At 52.8% G+C, this 22,700-nt stretch overlaps 8 protein-coding genes across 8 annotated transcripts; 7 read left to right on the forward strand and 1 right to left on the reverse strand.

Moving 5' to 3' along the window:
• Window positions 1–693: 693 nt before the first annotated feature.
• On the forward strand, window positions 694–1,257 carry N7539_006131 (uncharacterized protein; the record flags this gene model as incomplete). The annotated part of the gene is made up of 2 exons (XM_056935733.1): window positions 694–807; window positions 1,159–1,257. The coding sequence occupies 2 exons, from the start codon at window positions 694–696 to the stop codon at window positions 1,255–1,257; spliced, it is 213 nt and encodes a 70-aa protein (XP_056788657.1).
• A 1,933-nt stretch (window positions 1,258–3,190) lies between these two features.
• Window positions 3,191–5,101, forward strand: N7539_006132 (uncharacterized protein; the record flags this gene model as incomplete). The annotated part of the gene is made up of 4 exons (XM_056935734.1): window positions 3,191–3,462; window positions 3,549–3,747; window positions 3,819–4,341; window positions 4,404–5,101. The coding sequence occupies 4 exons, from the start codon at window positions 3,191–3,193 to the stop codon at window positions 5,099–5,101; spliced, it is 1,692 nt and encodes a 563-aa protein (XP_056788658.1).
• Window positions 5,102–9,216: 4,115 nt separating this feature from the next.
• cpcA (amino acid starvation-responsive transcription factor GCN4) lies at window positions 9,217–11,636 on the forward strand (the record flags this gene model as incomplete). The annotated part of the gene is made up of 2 exons (XM_056935735.1): window positions 9,217–9,225; window positions 10,005–11,636. The coding sequence occupies 2 exons, from the start codon at window positions 9,217–9,219 to the stop codon at window positions 11,634–11,636; spliced, it is 1,641 nt and encodes a 546-aa protein (XP_056788659.1).
• Window positions 11,637–13,171: 1,535 nt separating this feature from the next.
• N7539_006134 (asparagine synthetase domain-containing protein) lies at window positions 13,172–15,009 on the reverse strand (the record flags this gene model as incomplete). The annotated part of the gene is made up of 2 exons (XM_056935736.1): window positions 13,172–14,251; window positions 14,323–15,009. 2 exons carry the CDS (start codon window positions 15,007–15,009, stop codon window positions 13,172–13,174), a joined length of 1,767 nt encoding a protein of 588 aa, XP_056788660.1.
• A 633-nt stretch (window positions 15,010–15,642) lies between these two features.
• Window positions 15,643–18,155, forward strand: N7539_006135 (guanine nucleotide exchange factor VPS9; the record flags this gene model as incomplete). Its single annotated transcript, XM_056935737.1, has 4 exons — window positions 15,643–16,984; window positions 17,043–17,296; window positions 17,368–18,038; window positions 18,110–18,155. The coding sequence occupies 4 exons, from the start codon at window positions 15,643–15,645 to the stop codon at window positions 18,153–18,155; spliced, it is 2,313 nt and encodes a 770-aa protein (XP_056788661.1).
• Window positions 18,156–19,212: 1,057 nt separating this feature from the next.
• N7539_006136 (uncharacterized protein) lies at window positions 19,213–19,476 on the forward strand (the record flags this gene model as incomplete). The annotated part of the gene is made up of 1 exon (XM_056935738.1): window positions 19,213–19,476. The coding sequence occupies one exon, from the start codon at window positions 19,213–19,215 to the stop codon at window positions 19,474–19,476; it is 264 nt and encodes an 87-aa protein (XP_056788662.1).
• Window positions 19,477–20,417: 941 nt separating this feature from the next.
• N7539_006137 (GNAT family N-acetyltransferase) lies at window positions 20,418–20,870 on the forward strand (the record flags this gene model as incomplete). The annotated part of the gene is made up of 1 exon (XM_056935739.1): window positions 20,418–20,870. One exon carries the CDS (start codon window positions 20,418–20,420, stop codon window positions 20,868–20,870), a length of 453 nt encoding a protein of 150 aa, XP_056788663.1.
• Window positions 20,871–21,211: 341 nt separating this feature from the next.
• Window positions 21,212–22,591, forward strand: N7539_006138 (uncharacterized protein; the record flags this gene model as incomplete). The annotated part of the gene is made up of 1 exon (XM_056935740.1): window positions 21,212–22,591. One exon carries the CDS (start codon window positions 21,212–21,214, stop codon window positions 22,589–22,591), a length of 1,380 nt encoding a protein of 459 aa, XP_056788664.1.
• Between the last annotated feature and the right edge of the window lie 109 nt (window positions 22,592–22,700).

Here is a 22,700-nt window from a genome sequence, read left to right on the forward strand (position 1 = left end):
TATGTTGACTGGTAGATTACCTAGCCAAAAAAAAAAAAATCCAAAAAATCAGCGCCCCTGTGCTGCTGGAGAGTAGTATGGATCAAGAACGATGGGATCTATCGTGGTTATAGCCTAAGTACTCCGTAGAGTGAAGAGTCAGTACTCAGTACTCAGTACTCACTACTCACTACTCTCGTCACTTACTCAGTACTGTTCATGTCCAGCGGTCAACCAGACACAAAGAGATGGCACACGTGTCACATGTCCAGAAAGGTGAAACCCGAGAGTTGCTGGTTACTTCCGAAAGAAAGACAAAGATTTCAGACCCGAACCCTTTTGACTTTCTTGATATTCCGATCACGGGATCTCTGCCCAATCGCACCACCATGATAGCCAGCGCCCGCCCTTTGCAATGGCGTTGCTGTGCGACATCATCCCTCCTGATTGCCCGAATCCAGCAGATGGTGACGACAAGATGGAAAGCCCTCCGACACACTGCAGATGGGCACAAGAAAACCAAGCCAGAGTCCCAGACGGCCTGCATGTGTCACATCTTTCACGCGGTCTCGGGCGGAGAGATGTGGACCCACTGCACTGACCCAGTAGCAGTGTGACTGGACGCCGTTGTCCACGAGAACCACTTGTCATCGTCGCAACGGCCAGCGCGGACGATCTGAGGTGCGTGTTTCCCGTGACGGTTGGTACTTGGTAATGGGGATGGTGCCTCTGGTCCGGTCGCGACTGATCATATGCATTCTGTGTGTGGCTCAGCGGCGATCGGTCAATCCTGATTCAGGAGCTGCAGTACAGTCACTACTCACTACAGTGAGTATGGACTCTTTTGAGTAGTGAGTAGTGAGTAGTGAGTAGTGAGTAGTGAGTAGTGAGTAGTGAGTAGTGAGTAGTGAGTAGTGAGTAGTGAGCAGTGAGTAGTGAGTAGTGAGTAGTGAGTAGTGAGTAGTGAGTAGTGAGTAGTGAGTAGTGAGTAGTGAGCAGTGAGTAGTGAGTAGTGAGTGTAGTGAGTACTAGGACCAAGTGTACTGATGTACTCGGTGGAGTCATCAGTGCATCAGTATAGACTGAGAACTTAGTCGACATGCGACATTCTCAGGATCGGTAGTTCCGCGAGTGTGGCAGTCTTGGTGATTGGCAATTGGCCGTGTCATTTGACTCGAGGGAACCTTGAGCTTGATGGTTGAGGTTATGGTTGGTCCCACTGCGCTGTACGAAGGTAACAAACGGTTGGTAGCCGACACTCGACAGGAAGACTCGTGATGATTGTCCGGGTTTCCCTCGTTCTGCAGCCTGGTCGTGTGACATCGGATGGCGAGTATTCAACTATCATGCCACCCTGCCGGCATATGACCACTCCTTTCGGCATGGGGAGGAAGCAGCAGCTACGGGTATTCCAGCGTTGAAGATCAACATTGGAGAAAAACATTCAATTCCTACCAAGTGACTACCTACCTCATCGCGAACATTTTAGCTTTCTGATGGAGGACAGAGAACTGGAGACTGCCAAAGTCGTTGGACGGGTTGATGAGATGCTAGCTGAGACGATGGTGTTCAGTCCTGAAAGGCACTCTCTCAATCTTCAATGACGAAAGTCTTGATCAATCCGTAGGTTCAGTCCTAGTAGGCGTTTTCATCTTCCAGAAATGAATTCTCCCCCTTCATCTCCCCAAGCAGTGGCGTCAGCGACGGGTGGCTAGAAAGTAGGTACCTACGGCAAAGGGTAACGTTCCGGTCAAGTATTAACCTAACCTTACGAGTAGTTACTCAGTGCTCACTACTCAGTGCTCACTACTCAGTGCTCACTACTCAGTGTTCACTAATCAGTGCTCAATGCAGCACTTATTATGTGCGCCTAAACTTACTAGTCGAATACCTTAGACATTAGTTGTCGAGGCAAGAAATTGAGATATCTGTCTGAAACTCCCCTTTCAGCCTGAAATTGACCTCCGATCATCTATCCCAGGCTCGGATTCCTCGACCTGGGAACTCCTTAAGTGTCTTCAGCGGGTCCGAGTCGTACCCGGGAGGAAGAAGCATCGTCGCATGGTCTCTCCCAGCGAGGCGGCCGATCCTCACTCGGGAGTCGAGACTACGAGACCATTGACCATTCCTGTGGTCCTTCTGGGTCACCCGATATCGAGACTGGGAACCTGCCGCGCAGGATCCGAAGGTTCCAAGAAACATTTGGGACAAATCGAACCTTGGACCGCCCGACACATGTACCTGATGGAACTCGACAATTCTCAGGCTCGGTGGTTGATGGCAACACTGTCAGTGCGTGCCCAAGCAAATCAGGACGCGGGCGTCATCTCGTAGTAAACCCAGAGCGTCTCTGAGCAGCTACTGTTTCAGAGGAAGTCAGTAGGTGGAAACTTGGATGAACTAGTGGCGCTGGACTGTGCTCAGTGGCTCACTGCTGAACATCATTTTGGAACCGTCTTTCATCATGCCCGATTGTTGTTGATGCACTTCGGTCCCATGATGAGACTGAGTCAGTCCACGTCAAAGTGGCAAGGTCCTGGTACTTTCTGAATGACCTTGCTCCCTTCCACCCTCGTCCTTCTGATGTACAGTGGCGAGGATCTCCTCCACTACCCGATCCTTGACACTTCTTCGCTTCTTCTCTCCCTTCATGTGCTCAACGCACTTGCTAGTAAAAAATTTTTTTCTTTCCAGTCGAAGCTAGCTAGGCCTGGATAGGGCGCACTGGGCTCTGAAAAAAAGGGTAAACTTCACCCTGAAATGAGTTAGCGCAGGAAGCCCACCCCCCTGAATGAAGGACTTTACCTAATCGACCCAGTCCCACCCGGCGTCTGGGCTCCCTGCAGCTCTTTTCCAAAAATGGCCGAAAAGGGTGCCGTCAACAAAAAAAAAGGTGCTGGCGGTACACTGAACACTCCCCCCCCCCCCCCCCTCCCCCAAATGGCCCATGCCCATCGTGTCGCTCGCCTCTTTTTCTAGCCCTTCCCTCCTTTTTCTTCTCCTTCCCTTCTTTCCCCTCCTTTCTTCCCTCATTCATCCTATACCCCCCTTTCCTACTCTGTTTGTGATACCCAACGCTCTTTGCGAAAAGAGCTGTTATTTACTTGCTTTCTAAAGATACCCTTTCAAGCTACCGTTCGAACAAAGCTCTGCTTCTTAATTGATACCCAGATACCCTCCCGATCACCTTTCGGTCTAATACATCATAATTATGTCGGACATTCAGAAGCCCGTCGAGGAGACCACCGCGGCCGTGCCCGTGGCCGCTCCCGCTCCCGCTACTGTTGAGCCTGTCGTCGAAGCGACCCCGGCAACGGAGCCCGTTGTTGAGGCGCCCAAGGAGGAAGTGAACGAGGCTGCCGTCACAGAACCTACTGCGGTTCCCGAGGCCACCGAAGCCACTGAGGCCACCGAGGACGTGAAGGAGGAGGTTAAGCCTGCTACCGAGGGTACTCTCGGCCACAAGGCGCCTGGCCTTGTCAAGTACGTGCATACTATGAGAACGGCATCACTCCACACCAGAATTCTTGACGCTGACTTGGCTTTTCCTTTTTCTTCGCTGTTTTCAGGAGCCTGCGTTTTGCCAAGCGTTTCTTCTACTTCAACGATGAGCCCGTGGAGGCTAAGCAGCTCGCCACCTTCCACCAGAACGAGAAGGCTGCCGTTGCCAACCCCATCGCTGCTTGGGCTAGCCAGACCGGCAAGGGTCTGCTCTTCATCACCAAGCGCGCTGAGGACAAGGCCCACCCTAGTAGCATCATCAACTTGGTAAGTTTTCAGGAGACTGCCTCGAAAATTGGAGGGGATGAAGAACCGCAAACTAACAACCTGAATATCAGGCCGATGTCTCCGACGTGACCAAGGAGGGCTCCAACGAGTTCCAGTTCAAGGTTGCCGGCCAGAAGCACACCTTCCAGGCTTCCAACACCGCCGAGCGCGACAGCTGGGTTGTCGCCATCGAGAACAAGGCCACCGAGGCCAAGGCCGAGAAGGAGACCATCACCACCAGCGAGGGCTACAAGGCTGAGCTCGAGAAGTTGACCAAGCCCGCCGCCGTCCCTGCTGCAGCAGCTGCAGCAGTTAAGAAGCCAGAGGAGTCCGCTGCTTCCAAGGAGACCGAGGAGGTCACCAAGGAGGAGAAGAAGGAGACTGCCAAGTCTCGCTCTCAGTCTCGCAAGCGCTCCAGCATCTTCGGCTCTCTCCTTGGCAAGAAGGAGGAGACTGAGGAGAAGAAGGAAGAGCCCACTGAGGAGGTGAAGCCTGCCGTTGCGGCTGCTGAGCCCGCTGTTGTCGCTGCTCCTACTGCCCCCGTCGTCGAGCCTACCGCCGAGCCCGCCACCGAGGCCCCTGCTGCTCCTGAGGGTATGTTTGATTCACCGTTACTAATATCTCTGAACGAAGTTGTGCTAACCAAACATCTATAGTCGCCCCCGTTGAGGCTGCCACCGAGGCCAGGCCCGTGGAGGAGCCCAAGGAGGAGAAGAAGGAAGAGAAAAAGGAGGAGAAGAAGGCCAAGCGCTCGTCCATCTTTGGCAAGGTGTTCCAGAAGGTGACCAGCCCCTCTCACGAGAAGTCTGAGAAGGAGGCCGTTGCTCCCATCGAGGAGACTCCCGTTGCTGCCACCGCGCCCCAGCTCGAGAACCCCGTTGAGGAGGCCGCTGTCAAGCCCATCGAGCCCGAGTCTGTGACCGCTGCCGCCGACTCTGAGGCCACCAAGCCCGTTGAGGAGCCCAAGGAGTCCCCCGCCGCGGAGACTGTTACTCCCAAGGACAAACGCCGCACTTCCTTCTTCGGCAACTTTGGCAAGAAGGAGAAGAAGGCCGAGACCTCTGACAATGAGGTCACCGATGGCGAGACCAAGGCCAACCGCTCTAAGCTTGGTGGTCTCTTCCGCAAGCCCAGCAAGGCTGTCAAGCTTGACACCGAGGAGGCCCCGGCCACTGAGACCGAGGCCGAGGCCAAGCCCGTCGAGACCTCGGAGGTTGCTCCTGAGGTGCCCGCTCCCGCCACGGAGACCTCTGCTCTGGCTACCGAGCAGACCGTCGAGCCCGTCCAGACCACCGCTGAGGAGCCCAAGAACGTCAACGTTCCCGCCACCACGCCTGTCCAGGCCGCTGCTTAAAGGATCGTTCCTTTGACATACTGAGAATGGATGGCTGGTCTGTATTGTGGATGGCTGTGACAAGGATCACACCACGGATATCGTACCGATATTCTTGCCCTATCTTGCTTGATCGATCCTCCTAATGCTTGTTTTTCGTTTTTCCCTCGCCCTTGTCATTCTCTTTCAGTTCGTCCACCGTCCTCCCCGCGAGGACCGTGGAAATTGAATTGGGTCCCTATGTGATACCCGCTGTCATTGCTCTTTGAATTTTCCTTTTATTGTCGTCGCGCACTCGTTCCTTTCTATGCGAAGTCACACCAAAAATCGGAGCAACGTATGCTTCCACCCTAATTAGTGATGGTGCACGGAATATGCAAAGCCCGGTACCACTCGTTTCTTCGCCTAATGACCTTGCGTTTCGCAACCGAACCTCGATTTGCGACGTGCTTCATGCGTTACGTGGCGTGTCGCTGTACTAGATTGATACCACCCTGCTTTCGTGCGCTTTGGCTTTCTCGCTTCGATACCCTGCTGGAGAAATGAGGGACGTGTCCTTGGGGGGCGCTGCTTTGAAGGAGGCATATGTTGGACTGAGTCCTTTGTTTCATCGTTCACTCCTTGGACTTGTCCTTCTGCTACATTCTCGATAGTTCCGTATGTTGTGTGGAACTTTCTTTGTCCTGCCTTGCGGGTCTGACATATGCTTCGATGGATAATACTTAATAGAAACTCTACTTTTGCTTTGATCTGCTTTCAAATGTGTCATATGAGTAGAAGAGGACTACGTCTGTGTTTATCCCACCGCTGACCAAAAGCCAGCCGTCTAGACTTTTACCATCGTGCGATGCCTGCCGATCGCCATCTCCCGACCACTGCACCATTGTAAATCTCCTATTCAATCTTCAACGCGTGGAGGTTCACATTTTCAAAGAGAATCACCCTTGATCCTGGGCTTGATATATCGTTTCCCCGTCGACGCAGCATTAAAAGTCACGAGGTCTCCCGGTAGTATCACCCCTCGAGACTTTGCCGTTCAGTTTCTAGATCCCAATCTGCAGAGCGACCAGCTATGTACTGGGGAGTCAGGAGCCGGAATGCCATGGGGACTCTGCTTGTCCAAGTCCTTGTCCATTTCTTCTTTTCTCTCCCGTCTACGGTTCTTGTTCTTCTACGTCGATCAACTCTTCTTTTTTTTTTCTTTTTTTTGGCACCGGATTTAGGCATCGGACTTGCTTTTGTACTTGTGCTTGCGCGTCACTGACGAAGGTAGCCCGAGCACTGGGGTAGGTGCGCATGTCAGTGTGACCACATGCTACATTAGACCATAGGTACACAGGTACCCGACCTAATTCCCAACTAGGCTGCCTCCATATTCATCATCAACGCTTTGTGATACTTGAGCCCTGGCGCACGTGCACAGGTACGGGTCCATAGTAAATCACTGGGTTCAAAGTTGCGATTCAACGGCGAGGACTTTTTTCCTCCCGCCTAGGCAGTAGAATTCTTGCAACCGTGCACACTGCGGACTGCGGATTGCAAAGTAACACTTGAGAGCCTGGAGCTAGGTACGTACGCGCTTGACATGTGAGGACAAGGTCGGAACTGGAAACTCCGGATCTGGTGCGCAAATGAATGGGCTTTGCGAGTCCGCGGTGCTTCTATACAGAGCGGCCTTTCTGGGAAATTAGATCCCGGCCACAGGGCTGGGCACTGGGTTCAAGTTGAACGGGATTAGAGACTAGAGAAACTCCGTTCAAAGCGTGCGTGGTTGAATCAGACTTGTTTAAAGGCTACAATGTCCATCTTGGAAGAAGTTTTCCACCCTCGATAGGCGGACTAGGTGTGGAAGTATTCATTTTGTAGCTGATTTGTGCTCAGCCGTTTACTAGATTATTGCCTAGTTGTGGATGAGAACTGCGTGCCACGTACTATTCTCGTGAATTTCTATTCTGTTCAAACTACTACTACTACTACTACTACCACAGTTCCTCTCAGCTTCGTTTTCATCTATCCCTGTCTCTTCCGAGAGTAGACGACCTTTAGCGTGGGAAAGAAGTGAATATTATCACAAGTAGCGAACCCCCCAAACACATCGCGCGGCACCCAGGTTTAGTCTTTTTTTTTGGGCGCGTGGGGCCTTCAAGAGAGGAACCACGCGATTATTGTTGCTGAGATGCAGAGACGAGACGTGGATCGCCGGGCCGGATTATTACCGAGAATTTCCCATTTGACGTGCGTCGCTTGTTTAATAGTGGGGGGGGGGGGGGCATCTTTTTCGTATTGAGAATCACGAGGAATATGAGGGACTAGAAGGGGAGAGGAGGACGGATATGACGGTGTTGATGGGGCAGGACCAGACGACCGCGACAATTTACCTGTCTCGAAGTTGACTTACGTAGACCCGTAGAGCACGTACTCACGTAGTGCGGTAGTAACACTCACTACTCACAAACTAGTGTTCTTTCGGAGTCGTGTTTTTTTCTTCTTGCAATCTCTGGTCTCTGGACCTTCCAAGTGTAAGTCAAGGACTTGTGTAAGCCGATCCACATTGAACTGCTTATCAGGGTGTAACCGCGACCGCGCTTGGAGACCCACGCTCTCATAACTTGGGCTCGGTGCAAAGCGCCAGTCGGATAGGAGGACGTGTACCTCAGTAGTGAAGAGTGAATAGTGAAGCACTGAAGACTGAATCGTATTTGAATCAACTATGAATCCGTGCGTGGTGTCGTACACCATCGTCTGGAAATCGTGTTGATAGGAGAGGCTCTACCATCGATGCTCAATGTACAGCCGAGGGTCCAGCACGATGGTAGTTCTGAAAATCCCGAGGCCTGATGCTGGAAGAAGGACTCGGGAGTCGGCGCAAAGGCAATGACCGTGGACCAACGTCTTGTTGCTGCGAACTTGCCGTAGGAACTGAGGAAGGGCTGGATCCAGCCGGGGACAGTGGACTGTGAAGTGTGGACAGTTGGATAGTGGGACAGTAGACAACTCGACCCTGATAACCTATGGTATACCTGTTTGGAAGTTTTCTTCCTTTTGCTACACCCAAGGAACCAACAGGAGAATAAAGACTCGATTTCCGTGGTGGGCCAAAGTCTGAGAGATATATCCGATGGTCAAGTGTCAAGTTCAAGGGACGCCGTCTAAACTCAAGACGAGGCTCTGTCTCTCCTGGATGTTGCAACGGATCAGATGCAGGCGAGGGTGGAGTCGGGTAGAAAAGTGAGCAAGTACCGAAAGAGGAAAACAAGAGGAGAAAATGCGAAAATTTTCACGCCCTTTGCCCCGGTGCGTCGCGTAGGGAGTCTCTGGAGTCTGTACCGTCACACACCATCAGGATTGCATATATAGTTATATACCATTATCCGGTAGTCTATATTCATGGAATATCTGTAGTCTGGAGCGTTGGTGGAGTGGTGACCAAGTCACTTCAGTATTCGATCGAGTCATGTAATGATAGTAACAGTGAGACCAATCTAGCCCTGCTCGAGAGTCACGAGGTAGTATACCAACTATCCGTGGGGTTGCAGGCAGACACTACTCAGACCTGGACTGCGCTGCAGGATGCAGAGGTGTTGGTTCATAGTCGCTTCCAGAGTGTGACTGACTGTCGTACTAGTACTGGGCTCAGAGGCTGCAAGAGCCTGAGGATCCTCTTCGAGTCTTGTACTTGAGAAGGACTTCGATTGCTATAGTTGAAGCCGCCAGTGAGACCAGTCCCTCTTTGTAGTACAGTCCACGCCTACACGGTGCCAGTGCAGCGCGGGGAGAGAATTGGGAAAAGATCGGTGGGGCTCGGGGCCGGACTGAACTTTCTTTGGGGGGAGGATCCCATGGTTCATCTTGGAGTCAGACCTCCTCCGGATGGAAGTTTGATGCCGTCTCAGCACTCTCCAAGTCCACCGTCTACAGTCGACAATCTGCATACAATCTATATCGAACTCTCGTCGGCAGGCTAGCGTCCACACGGGCCAGTCTGATGCCGAGGCCCCAATGGAAGAGACGATTTGAGGTCTGCCGGTCAAGTCCGTGTCTCCCCTCCCCGGTCCCTTGCGCATATGGTTTCCCGTTTCCACGGGTGAAAGACTCGTCGTGCATCCTGGCGGAAACAGAAGATCGGGATTTCCCGCATGAACCCAGTACGAGTAGAACATAGTCTTGGTGGGAATACGCGAGAGAGGTTTACTGCTGTACAAGTGTACAGGTTGCGCGTATTGCGCACTGCGCAATACGCAGCGCAATACGCATATCTCTGGTAGTCTCCACCCAAGCCTGGGCAAAGGGGTCCGGTGCCAACAAAAAGAAGAAACAGAAAAACCCATCCGTGGGCTCCCCGGCTGGACTCTTCGTCAGCACGTCGTGAAAGTCGAAAGTAAAGAGAAAGACCAGAAGTAGTAAAAGCCGGTCCGGGTACCAAAGCGGATAGTGCGGATGCCTAGCCACGGTGAAGCAGACTCCTTCATTGGTCAATGCCAACCAGGCGACGAGGAATGGGACCAAAGGCGCGCATCGGTGCCTGTGCCGGTGACCTGCCCGGTACCTGGCCGAGGAGGCTGAGAATGGAGGGGTCGAGGCTGCGATCGGTGCAGTCAACGACTCGACACGGCATGAACGTCATTCATGAGGCATGTCCAAAGACGCAGGACTCGCAAACCCTCGGCGGGCGGCACAAGTACTTCGGAAGTACCCGGCAATGGTCCACTCCTGACACGGCCTGGCGGGCGCCGACCAATCAGCACGGCGGACGATGGTGTGACTCACACCCCCGTGATGCAGTGGGTCTCCTAAGCCCCATCCAGAGCCGCTGGTTGATTGGTCCACACCCCGACTCGACAGCCAGCAGAGCCAGCCGAGCCAGAAGAGCCAGAAGGCAGATCAAGGCTCTTCCGCTCTCTGGCCCGCTTAAGAAGTGCCTTAGTCCCCCGTTCGTCCGCTCACCTGGTTTTCTCCCGCCTTCCTCTCATCTCACAGCTGTCTTCCTTTACAACCTCTCTACTGCCCATCCATCTCCAGCTTCACCATACCGCCATACTTTACCCCGTCATTTGAATCTCCATCGACTCACAATGGCCGCCTTCTAAGCGCTGCGTCTCGACAGCTCCCGTCTTTCTCCTCTGAGAACGGCATCATTCCTCCTCACGGAACCCCGTCTTTTTTCCCCTCTCACCTCCCTTCTTCAGAGTCTCCTTTTACAGGACCTCTGAACTTTAGCATCGCATCGCGTAGCTCAAGTTCTCCCCACCCAACCATCTCCCCGATCGACTTTACGTCGTTCACCACGGATTCTTCCCAGCAATCATGGCTTCCCACGCCCCCGCCCACACAGCCCTTGGCTTCCAGTACGATCAACAGCAACAACAACAGTTCCCTTCAGGACTTTGTGCTCTATCCCACGCCGTCAGCACCACAACCGCAGCCTCCGCGCAGAGACTCGCGATTGTTAGCTCCGCCGAGCACTACCCTTAAGCCGTCCGCCCTGCAGCCTTTTCTGGCTCAGAACTATTCTCGACGACACGCGCTCAGCCTGCAATTACAGCGACACCTTCAGCAGCTGCTTGCCTCCGGTATCCCCATCTCAGACCCCCGAGTCGCAAAACTTGCCCGGTCTTTTGCCCACTGGTCCCATTCGAACTCCATCACGCACCCCCAGCAGCCTCACGCCGCCGCCGTGCCTTCTCCCCTCCGCCGCCCATCCGGCCCCCCGTCTATTCCCACGTATAAGAACCATCCCACACATTTGAATCGTCGCACCATGTCGACTCCCGGCTTCGCAGGTAGGCATTCTCCAGACTCGCGTCTGCCCGCCGTTGATTTGACCCCCTGGACTCACACGCCTTCGATAGAACTTGACGAGGCGCTCTTCGCGCTGCCCTCGGCCGGCGACACTGCCGGTCTAAGCTCCGCCTTCGACTTGGGTCACATCCATCTGGACACTGACGTCAACGCGTTCTCTCCTTCTGCCCCCACCGACACGGTGTCCCCCAAGGACGTCATGTTTGACGCCAGCTCTGTCCCACCTTCAGCCACATTCACCGACTTGAGCACCCCTCTGCTCGAGTCGCCCGGTGCTTTCAGCTCGGGCCCTTCCCCCATGTTCACTGATCTCGATCTGCTGGGTCCCAATGACTGGACCCCTCTGTTCGATGATGCCGCCGCAATGGACGCTTTCCAAGGCTTGGCTATGGTGGCATCGATTGAGGAGCCCTCCAAGACCGGAATGCCGCAGCCCGTTCAGATCTCCAAGCCTGCCTCTCCCGTCAAGTCGGTGTCGTCTCCCATCTCTGCCACTGGTTCTACCAAGCCCTCCAGCGTTGCCGGAATTAACCGTCCGCGCAAGGAGCTCTCTCCCATCGCTTTTGATCCTAGCGACCCGGTCGCCGCCAAGCGTGCTCGTAACACCGAGGCCGCTCGCAAGTCTCGAGCGAAGAAGCTCGAGCGACAGATGAGTGCGGAGGCCCGCATTGCCGATTTGCAGAAGCAGCTTGCCGACCGAGATGCCATCATTGCCAACCTGCAAGCGCAATTAGAGGCTCAGCGCCAATTTGCTTGATTTGGAGAGCTCCCCCCTTCGTGGACAGCGTGGCATGCGGATAAAACTACTGTCTCTGTGGCTATTATTTTTTTCTCGATTAGTTCTTTTTTTTCTGTGGTCTCTTTGTGTGCGCACAACTGGTTATACTGATGTGGGCGCGGGCGATGGATTAAGCCATCTTCCCCTGACGTCTCACTGAGATTGACACTGCTCCTTTTGGAGTCCAGTGGCTCTTCTCCTCAAAAGTTCGGACATGACTTGGGACGTTTCGTACACCATGTCATCTTTTGTTTTCCCTCGACTGTCGCTCTGCTTCTGCTTTTTCTTTTTGCAGCGACTATGATACTACTTGTTTTGCTTTATTGCTCCTCTCAGCCGGTTCTGACTGTCTCCTATCCTTGTGATAAGGATCGACTCGTGGCTTAATAATTCCAAATTCATTGAAATTTCATTTCTGAAATCCAGTTCCCCCCCCCCCGGCCTTAGTCTTAGAAGCTTTGAGTTTAGTAGTAGCATGTCTCTTCGCTTCCTGTACTGGCAGTGCTCTTCTCCCCTTGCTGTAGTCGATGTCCACATCGAGTGGGAGAGTCACTGTCAGGTACCTCCGACTTGCGACGTGAGATTATCGAGAGACTAAACCCTCCACGCGCGCCTTAGATATTGCCCAGACGTCTTGTTTGCGAGTGGTCCTCAAGTAGATTACCATCATTCATCCCTCTACTTGACGTTGAATGTCTCTCGTCCTGGTCAATCGACCAAGTAGTGTCTTGAGCTTTGGTACATAGACGTGCATTCAGAATAGGACCGCCCGCATGGTACATCTCAATAACACAGTATACGATCGAATTGACTGAATCGTATACACATCGAATTGCGCGTGATCAATACATACATCGATGTAGACCTACGATCATACCCACGAACATCAACCACAGCTCAGACTTGCCTTTTAACCACCTCATAGACCCGACCCTATCCTCTTACCCCTTGTCTCTCTCTCTCTCTCCCCCTCTCCTTTTCCAAACCCAAGATTCCCTCGCAATCCCACATGCCCTTCCCGGTTCACCTGGTCTAGCCCCACGAGCATATGCCTTCGGAATCCTCCGCTGACGTTTTGGAGGTCGGATTTCGTCCCCTCAAGCCCCAGGCCCCACGCCGTCCATGTTATCCGAGGACAGACAGGGACTGCGGTTGCTTTTCGGGGGCTGTGGAGATCCGCAAACGAAAGCAGGGAAGAAGCGGGCGTATGTGAATGGGGTGGTCAGCGTGGACTTTTGGGGAATGGCAGGGTAGAGCGAGTTGTTTTGGGCGAGAGAAAAACTATGAGGGAGAAAGTTCGAACGCGGGGAGGGGGATGGGGATGTGGTCTCGGAAGTATCTGATTCCATATTTGTTTTGTCATCATCGCTGGGTTTGTTCTGTGAGGTTCGTGGCGCCATCTGACGATGGAATCGGATGGTCTGGTCTTGTGGGGGCGAGAAGGAAAGAACAGGATGGGGTGATTTAGAGATCACACAAAAAAAAACTGATATGATCACAGGAGATAAGATTGCTCAACTCAGCGCATCCGTTCCTTTTGTCCTTCCTTTCTCCATTTTCGCCGTGCGTGCCCCAAACTGTATGGCTCTCTTCTTCTCCCGAGCCACAGTAATAAGACCCAGCCGAAGCGCCACCAGTCGAAGCGCCATCTTCTCTTTGTCGATCCCTCGAAGACGTTCTGCCTCACCCTGCCCTTCGGGCTCTCGGAGTCCAAATCCGCATTTGTTCCACACTGGAGCTCGTAACACCCACGCCACAAAGTCCTCGTCCAAGTATGGAAAACGGGTTTCACGGCCCCAGTGCGAGAGCACACGATCATCCCGACCCAGATTACGTTTTCCAAGACGCCCGACATCCAACTGCATCTCGGAGATCAACTCGGGAAACCCTCCCCGGGCAAATGCTACCCCGTGGCGGCCGTAACCTGCAAAAAGCTCATCCGCACCCAGACCGGAAAGCAACACGCGGGCTGTGGTCGAATACGGCGAAGGCGTGGGGTCTGCAACGGTCCCTCGCCCTCGTGACGCAAAGTATAGTGCGCACGCGATAGACAAGTCCATCTCGGTATTGTGGGGCCTCATGAGCCGCTTCACAGAGTCCCGGTGGGCAATCGTCTCTGTATAGGGAACATCAATGGCGATGAAGCGCCATTTTCGGCCCGGGCATGTCCTTTCGAGCTCGGCATGAGCCGAGCGACCGGTGACTCGGTCAGGACATGCCTCGTAGGGGGAGATCGATTCCGCCATCCCGGTGGTAGCCGAGTCGGACTTTGACTTTGCAACAGTCGCAGCCGCAGCTGCTGCCACACGGGGGTTCTCAAAGGCAACATTGAGAAGGTCAATGGGTTCAGCAACGGGAATTCTATCGTGGGCAAGGCGAGCCAGGAGCGTGCAATCTAGGCCGCCGGAGAAAAGTACGGCGACCTTGGCACTCTGACCTCGAATAAAATTCGGGGGCTCTGGGACGTTATCGATGCGAAGTGTCAGAGAATCAAACAGTCGGCGCTGAAGATCTACAACAAATGGCGTCTCAACTTCAAGAGGAGGAGGCTGTTCCTCCGGAACGCTGACATTCATTGCTGGGATGGGGCTTTTCTGTTGACCAGTCCGTGTTAGCGGGCTCGCTAATGTCCCAGTTCCAGATTCCACCAAGCTTGTTGACGTACGAGATGACCTGCAGGTGGACACGGATTAGTCGACCAGGGCAATGCATGAATCTTGCACGGCTCGATCAAAGCATTGGGAGACACTCGACACTCGTCGAGATCAATCATGTATACACCGTCAAACCCAACCTCCTGAAAGTGAGTAGAAGAGGAACCATCACACAGGCTGCAGATTTTCAAACTGCCATCATCATCCACACCATGTAAAAGAGACCTCCTGCCCAGACAGTCCCTAGAGAAGAAGATTCGACCATGTCTGGCATCATAGAAGACGAATGCGAATGGACCAGTTATACTTGCAATGACTTGTGCCAGATTTTCAATGGCTTGCTGGGCAGATTCTGCATTCACAGCCCGAAGAAGTCGATCGAAGACGAGCTCCGTATCATTACCAGAGACCTGCTCATGGCCAAGCTTCCAGGCTTCGCCGTTCCAGCAGAGTACGGACTGAGTGGCCGGATCTACGAGAGGCTGCTTGGAAATATGATTTCCGCGGAGGGAGAGGACTGTGGACACAAATGTGAGGTAGAGATTGACTGGGGCAGACACCGTTTCATCATGTGTCTGACTCTGCCACGATACACCATGTGTCTGACAGCTATCGGGACCCCGATGGCTCAGCAGAGACTTGGTCTCCTGATTAGGCTCCACGGAACGTGTCGACAGGGCAAAGAAGATGCCACACATGATTGAATGGCGGTGTAGAAAAATATTCTCTGCCGTGGCTGAAGCTTGCGTCCACGTGCACCGAGGGTGTCTTCCCACCGTCTCGACATGCGTTTCAGGCCTCAGGCCTCCAACATTGTCACCTGAACACGGGGGGACGGGACCGGAGCTCAACCGATCCGCGCCGCCTTGCGTGTGTCAATCCGCGGGGTCAGTTGACAGAAGGAGTAATTGCATGTAGTTTCATTGCCCTGGAGGTGACTTGTTTAGGTTCCATGCGGGAGTAACTTTGGAAGCGCTTGCCTATTCGAGTGACGTCGCATCGCATCATTCCTGGCCTCGTAGGGCTGATACCCCAGATTGTCTAATGATCACGATATATGTCGGTCATCAGCGAAGATCGGAATGTGGTACAAGCTGAGCAGTTATGCCAATAGCATGCACACTGTCAAGCTTAACGAGCGATGTAAGACTGTAAGATTGAATATTACGAAAACACTGAAGCACGTGTATATCGACCTCCTGCAGCGGCATCGGCTGAACCAATGATCCGCTCTTAAACATGTGAGCACCGACGCACATGTCGTCCTCGAGGATGTGAATCTGTTGGGGGCCACCTACTTGCTCCATGTCCACATGTCGATAACGTAGGCAATGTCCGCGAACGAACCCTACCGTTCGGATCTCCGAGGGGAGGATGACCGATCCGCCTCTCAGCAGCTCGAAGGCCCAACATCCCCTCCGACGAATTTGCTGGATGCAAACGAGGATCGCTTCGTCGACAGCTCTCACAAAACCGAGATGACCTCAAAGTCGCACACCGAGCCGCACGCGCCCGTAGCGGGAGTCTCCGCGTCTGCTGATACGGTTGAGGCTCCTACGCTTCCAGAGTCAGCTGCACAATCACAAACAGATCGGCTTGCTGGACAGGTCGACACACTGTCACTGTCCGCCACTGGCCCGCAGGCTGAGTCGGTCGCGTCGGATAGCATCGCTTCACCTCCCCCTCCTCCAGAGAAAGACGAGTCGCTTTTCACTGCACACCCAACGGCCCCGGCCATCACGCCGCAACCCAGTGCGCCCAACTCTGGTCCAGGTTCCGAAAAGGAGCTCCCAGAAATCCCCAGCGAAGATGACGCCGGTAGCAACGAAGAGGATCAAAATAAAGACGCACAGGATGATAGCGAGTCCCAACCCGAAATCCAGAACATCATGGACCAGTTTCAGGATCCCTCGCGAATTACTGGTCAGCAAGAGATCATGTCTCCGCGACTTGAAAAGACGGAGCAGTTCCGTTCGTCCCAATATTTCCCACCACGCAGGTCGAGCCTCGAACCAGCGCAAGCGTCCGCATCTGGATCCTCGGGGTCAAATGTATCGCAAGGGAGCCCGAGTATGACGAGCCATAGACAGTCCATCGGCCCTGATGAGCTGACTTTGACGCGACAATCTTCGGCCTCTACTGTGCCACCTCCGCCCGAGCCTGAATCCGATCAGCCATTTGACTTCCATAGATTCCTGGAGCAGCTTCGTCACCGCACTGCTGATCCTGTGGCCAAGTTTCTACGCTCATTTTTGACAGAGTTCGCAAAGAAACAATGGATGGCCCACGAGCAAGTCAAAATTATCAGCGATTTCTTGGCCTTTATCACGAACAAGATGGCTTTGTGCGAAGTGTGGCGTGATGTATCGGATGCGGAATTTGATAATGCGAAAGAAGGCATGGAGAAGCTAGTCATGAACCGTCTTTACTCGCAGACTTTCTCACCAGCCATCCCCGGTCCGCCATCGATTCCTCGAAGTGTCAGCCGCAGCCGGAGGCGTGAGATTGAGAGGCTCCATGGACCCTGGCGACGAGGTCAGCATCAAGAAGATGTTGAGCGGGACGACATTCTCGCGCAAAAGATCCGAATCTACAGTTGGGTCAAAGAAGAACATCTGGACATTGCCCCAGTGAGTGGAAATGGGCGACGCTTTTTGACATTAGCTCAACAAGGTATGACTTCCCTGGCGGCCCATCTCTACACTGGGGCTTGTACTTATATGATTCGCAGAGCTGTTAAAGATAAATGGATACCGAGCTCCTCGAGACAAAGTGATCTGCATTTTGAATTGCTGCAAGGTTATTTTCGGTCTTTTGAGAAACAGCAGAAAGGGCGACACCTCTGCGGATTCGTTCATCCCGTTACTGATTTACGTGGTCTTGCACGCCAATCCCGGGAATCTTGTCTCCAATATCCAGTATATTCTTCGTTTCCGTAATCAAGACAAGCTAGGGGGAGAGGCTGGGTACTATTTGTCTTCGTTGGTACGTGTTTACTGGTCAAGTGCGCATCCTTCGGGGGTGAGGAACTTCGAGTTGCTAATTATCTTCATCAGTCCGGGGCCATTCAATTCATCGAGACGCTCGATCGAACAACGCTCACGGTCAGCGATGAGGAGTTTGAGAGTAACGTGGAAGCAGCCGTCTCTGCCATTGCTGAACAAAATCGTGAACACGAATCACTGGCCAATAAGCCAGCTGCTAAGTCCACATCGTCCAGCGGCCCATCGGCGCCGAGCTCAGGGTCTGGTCGGAGAGACACTCCCCAATCTAGTGATGATGACACATCTGCTCCTGTTGCGGGGCTACTTCGCAGTATTCAAAAACCTCTGTCCACTATCGGTCGGATCTTCTCCGACGACGGAGACTCCAGTCAGCCTGCGTCTTCGGACCGTTCTCTTCAACCTGCTCTGACCCCTCAACCCGGGGTTGTTCCTCCGCGCCTTACCCCGAACGTCTACCAGCCTCCCCGTGCGAGCAGCGAGGGGCGCCGCTCTGCCGATGAACGTTCTGTGCCTCCAAATGAGAAGCCTGGTGCAGCTCAGAGGACATTGAGCCGCGTGCTCGACGCTCAAGACGCTGCCGCTCGCCAGGCCAGTGCTGAAGAAGCCGAGGCCCAACGGATCCAGCGTGCCGAACATAGTAATGTCGTCGAAGCGCTGTCGAACATGTTTCCCAATCTGGATCGGGACATCATTGATGATGTGGTCAAGCAGAAAGAGGGAAGGTCAGTTTGATTCTCATCCTGTGATTGCATATTAGGTATCCTTGAGTGTCTTTGCTGATTTACTTCAACAGAATCGGTCTCGCTGTTGACGCATGTCTCGCGCTTAGTGCCGAATGAAGAGGTCCTCAGCTGACCTCTTGAAATCAGTGTGTTGTCAACACGACTTATATAATGCGAGCGTTCTCGCCTGTGCTGTGCCCTTTACGCGTCGCTTAGTATTGAAGATCTTTGCATACCGAAATCGGAAGTTTGTGCATTAGCGATTCTTTCCCAGCGGCGCCTGTGATGACTACGGTTGTATCTGGCTTTGTCGAAATCTTCCAATCTTTCAAGCCCCATCACGTGATGCCTTGGGTCATTCATTGCTACCGAGTTCGATGAGGATGGACCACTTAGACAGGGCACTACACACATAGATCTGCACTGTTGCGGGGGGAAACCCAGGACTCCGAATCTTCAACGTAGGCATCTCTGCAGCATGCAAAGCACAAGCTCAGTCTCGGAATTTCGGCTCTCCCGGATAGCGTTATGTTTTGATGTGTCGCCCTTCGGCCGTTCCACAACACACACTGCATTCACGAAATATAGGCTTTGTACTCGTAGCTAGAGGTCACTGCTCGGACTAGACACTTGCGAAGAAATGCCTCGTTTCTGGAACATTTGTGGTACTACTTCCCCTAGTGGCAGATAGTCCTCTCTGCCAAGTTCTCGTACACTCTGTTACCGATTCGATACTATGGATGATAAAACATGCCCAAGGCGTTGAGTATACAAAATGCCACGCATATCACAGACTGCAAGTCCTCACTCCACAGTGTAGCGTGGACACCATGTGGCTGTGCATACCCACTCATTGCTCGCCTTCTCATGGCCAGAGACGGAAGTATGACGTGGGGACGGAAGCTGTCGCGACTCGCCACAGCCCAAGCGGCAACACAGCGCCGCCAGCACAAGCACCGGCATTCTCTCTTGATCCACGCACCTATTCATAAGGAGCACCGGAGCCATTGTTTTTGATCCTTGCAACGTCTTATCTCTGTCAACCTAACGAGCCGTCAGTCGGACTTTCCCAGCAAGAGATTTCCTGCACCAGACGACTGGCTAATCCTCGGCAAATCCGTACCGGTCCAACATACCCACCCTTCAGAAAATCCCTTCAGACCACATCCTCACTATGCCAATTCCAACTCCTCAAACCCGCTCTGAAGAGCAGAAGCAAGCAGAGCTGGCAGACCGTACCGGCAACACTTGTACCACCGGCCAATCTGACCTTACTTCCCGTGATGAACTCGAGGGAAGTGTGCGGCACTTTGACCCGAAATCGTGGGAAACTCCAAGCTCGGAGCAGGGTGAGCGCCCACTCAGCAAGGAAGAAGTTGATCATCTTTACGAGGAACGTATGGAAGACGAGTACGCCAAGCGAGAGGGCGGCGCCTGATTGACACGGCTATACTACCGACAATCATCTTCGCAATGAATTCGGCCAAATCATCATACTATGTCAATCTGGCTTCTCTGTCCTTGTCGGTCATATCTACCTGACGTAGCAGTCTATCGGGCTAATGGCTGAGAGGCATTGGTCGCTGTCTCCCTTGGATTGAGCTTCGTGCTCGTTGGCTGCTCTCCGGCAACGACCTTAGGTATGCACGGCGGAGTTTACCTGTATTTTTCGTTGAAAGTCAAGTTCTATGATAATGCGAGACCTCTCATCGTGTTCTTCGTTTCCCCAGGTATTTTCCTGGCTCTTTGAGCCGCTGATAACTTTCGAGTATTTTTGAGGCTTTTGCTTGGAGGTACTTTGCGTACTATTGAATGTCAGCAATGCGGGGCCTGCTCGGTCAGGTGGCCCCCAGTCTTCAGATGAGTCAGTCTTACTGTCCCTGGGTAGGTCTAATATGTGTTGGCCAAATCCTTGTCAAATTTCGTTAATAAGAACCATTTCCTGCCACAAGAAAGAAATTCATTCATCATAATAGCGTGCACGGTTCGAACCTACGGAAAACAAAAGGGTCACGTGCATCTCTCAGTTAGGGCTACACTGAGTGCAGCACTCCGTGTCTACTCAACGGCCTACAAGACTCATCTCCAAACGTGACATAAAACGAGCAATATGACACAAAATTTTCAGAAGAATCCACCATCCGTAAAACCTTCATTCTATCCTGAGCAGGTCATCAGGGTGGTTATTCCTGAGACACCAGGTGCGATCCATACCGAGCGCCTCTACATGCGCAAGCTACATGAGCATGATGCCGCAGATATCTTTGAATTCCGATCTCGGCAAGAGGTGGCAGATTGGCTGTGAGTGATCGTCGTGACGGAGTAGTGTGAAAATATTCTTAGTGGGGAATGACTACTGACTGATGCCCGCGATTCACAATGTGCTTCAGATGGCCCAAGGTTCCTCACAAAGATATTGCAGAATCAGAGAGAACTATTACCGAGAAGGTGTTCAAAACACCTGACGCCACTGGAAAAATAGGGCGCCAGTTCTACTTTGCCATCATTCGAAAGGATGATCCTCATCAGAAGGTTATCGGTGCCGTTGGTATCAACTTCTTGGATCCTGCTCCCTCGCTTGGATATGGCATTCATCCCGACTGTTGGGGCAAAGGATTTGCTGGTGAAGCAGCGAGGGCAGTTGTCAACGCATGGTGGCAGCTTGATCGCATGGGGTCGGACAAAGCAGGGAAAGAGAGACTCTACGCGGCGTGTAACCAGGCAAATATTGCAAGTGTGAAAGTGCTCTTGAGGGCTGGGTTCCGGAAAGTGAAAGAAATTTCTATAGAAGGTGACACTGTAGCTGTGTTTGACCAGACCAGGCCTTGTTGACGTTTGCGTTTCACTTTGTTGACGTTTGCTTTTCACCTGAAGCCATCTCGTCGTCGTCGTCGCGTTCTTGTTAGTTTTCCATCCCACGAGACCCACGGCAAACGGCTGCGCGTGTTGCTGCTCTGTCCATTATTTAAACCTGTTCACGCCCACTTGAAACTTTTCTTCTTTCCAAACACTTCTCGTTACCATTTTCATAGTGTGCCTCGTTGGTTCTGGCCTTATTGCTATCTACCTAAAGTCGCACCTTCTTTTCGGTTCACAGCAAATCATCCACCATCCCCCACTTACTTGACATCAACACAGCCCGTTTTCCGTGAGTGGTCGCAGCTCTATTCACGATGGATATCAACAAAGCCAAGCCGGGTCGGCTGCCAGGTCTCAATCAAGCCAAGTTAGATACCATGCCATATGACCTCAAGGTCGACCTTGCAAAGTATCTTGATGCTGGATCAGTCAAAGCCTTACGTCTCACCTGCCGTGCTCTGTACGATGCTTTCTCGGGACCTCTGTTCGTGCCCTATCTGGGCGTTCAAAAGATCAACTTCGAACGTGAAAACATGGAAAGCCTCATCCGACTGGTTCTTTCAGAGAAATACCCAGGCGTCATTAATGAGCTCAAGTTCGTCGTTCCGTTCTTCGACTCATCTCACATAAGACGACAAGCTACCACCGCCGCAGACGCGGCGGTCGTCAGAGCCACCGAGATGCGCAGTGCCACCCTGGAAAGCTTCATGGCTGCTGGCTGCGGAGAGCTCCTGACGTTTGCCCTTAAGTATTTGAGAGCTGTTAAGCTTGTTAGCATTGAACTTGCATTCTGCAACTTCCCCCAGTTTCGTCTTGGATTCGACGTGATTGAAATGCATCGATTCGGTATGCGTGTCTCCAACATCATCTGGAACGCCATTCTGAGTGGAGGTCTCCGATTCAAAGAATTGATCGCTTTTGATGCAACCAAGCCTTGCTCGGTCAGCTTGTGGAGATTGGCACGCATGGCCGAGACCAACGCTATCAGCCCCGAAAGCCGCTGGCGCATGCGCCACATTGAGTCGTTCACAATGCGTGTGACATCCCAGCAGCTCATTGATGAGGTGTCTGCGGGTAACATGGACCAGCGTCGCCAGCTCGTGCTGTCTTTTCTGCGCTATTTAACGCAGATGTCTAACCTGGTGATTTTGAAGCTCATCATTTACAACACCACCCAAGGTACCAACCTGAACAACTTTCTCTCGCAAGGTCTGGTCTCTCGCATTCAGTGGAACCACCTGCGAAGCTGTACCCTGGGAGGCTTGAATGTTAGTGCACACGACCTCACGTATTTCCTGCGTCGACACAGCCATATCTCCTATCTGAGCTTGGATCGATTCATCTTGGTCACTGGTCACTGGGACGAAGTTTTCAGAGTCATAGAGGCAGAAATGCCGAACTTGGGTATGATTCGACTGGCCTTTTTGATGCACAATCGCACCGCAGACAACGCAACTCGCGAGGTGAATCTTTTCCCCATCTGGGAGCCGCAGACGTTCGATCGAGTCATGTTCTACAGCAGCATCGGCCACGCTTACACTCGAGTCGGCATCAACATGTGGGTCCACACACGATACTTCGACCGCGATGAAATCAATCGTGGACTGGAGTTCTGGCCATTGAGCCCTGAAGGTTCGGGTCTCCATCCAGACACTATTATGGTGAGGGAGCAGCACGGGCTTTGGCCCTATTAAGTGCTGGTACGAAGTTTGAGGCGACGCGAAACGCACACTATGAGCGTCGCTATTCACTCTCCGTACTCATGGTCAGCGTTGCTATGCATGGCTGGAAAGAGGATTCTCA

Source organism: Penicillium diatomitis, assembly GCF_028827545.1.
Source record: "Penicillium diatomitis strain IBT 30728 chromosome Unknown utg000008l_segment0_segment0, whole genome shotgun sequence".
Classification (NCBI taxonomy): domain Eukaryota; kingdom Fungi; phylum Ascomycota; class Eurotiomycetes; order Eurotiales; family Aspergillaceae; genus Penicillium; species Penicillium diatomitis.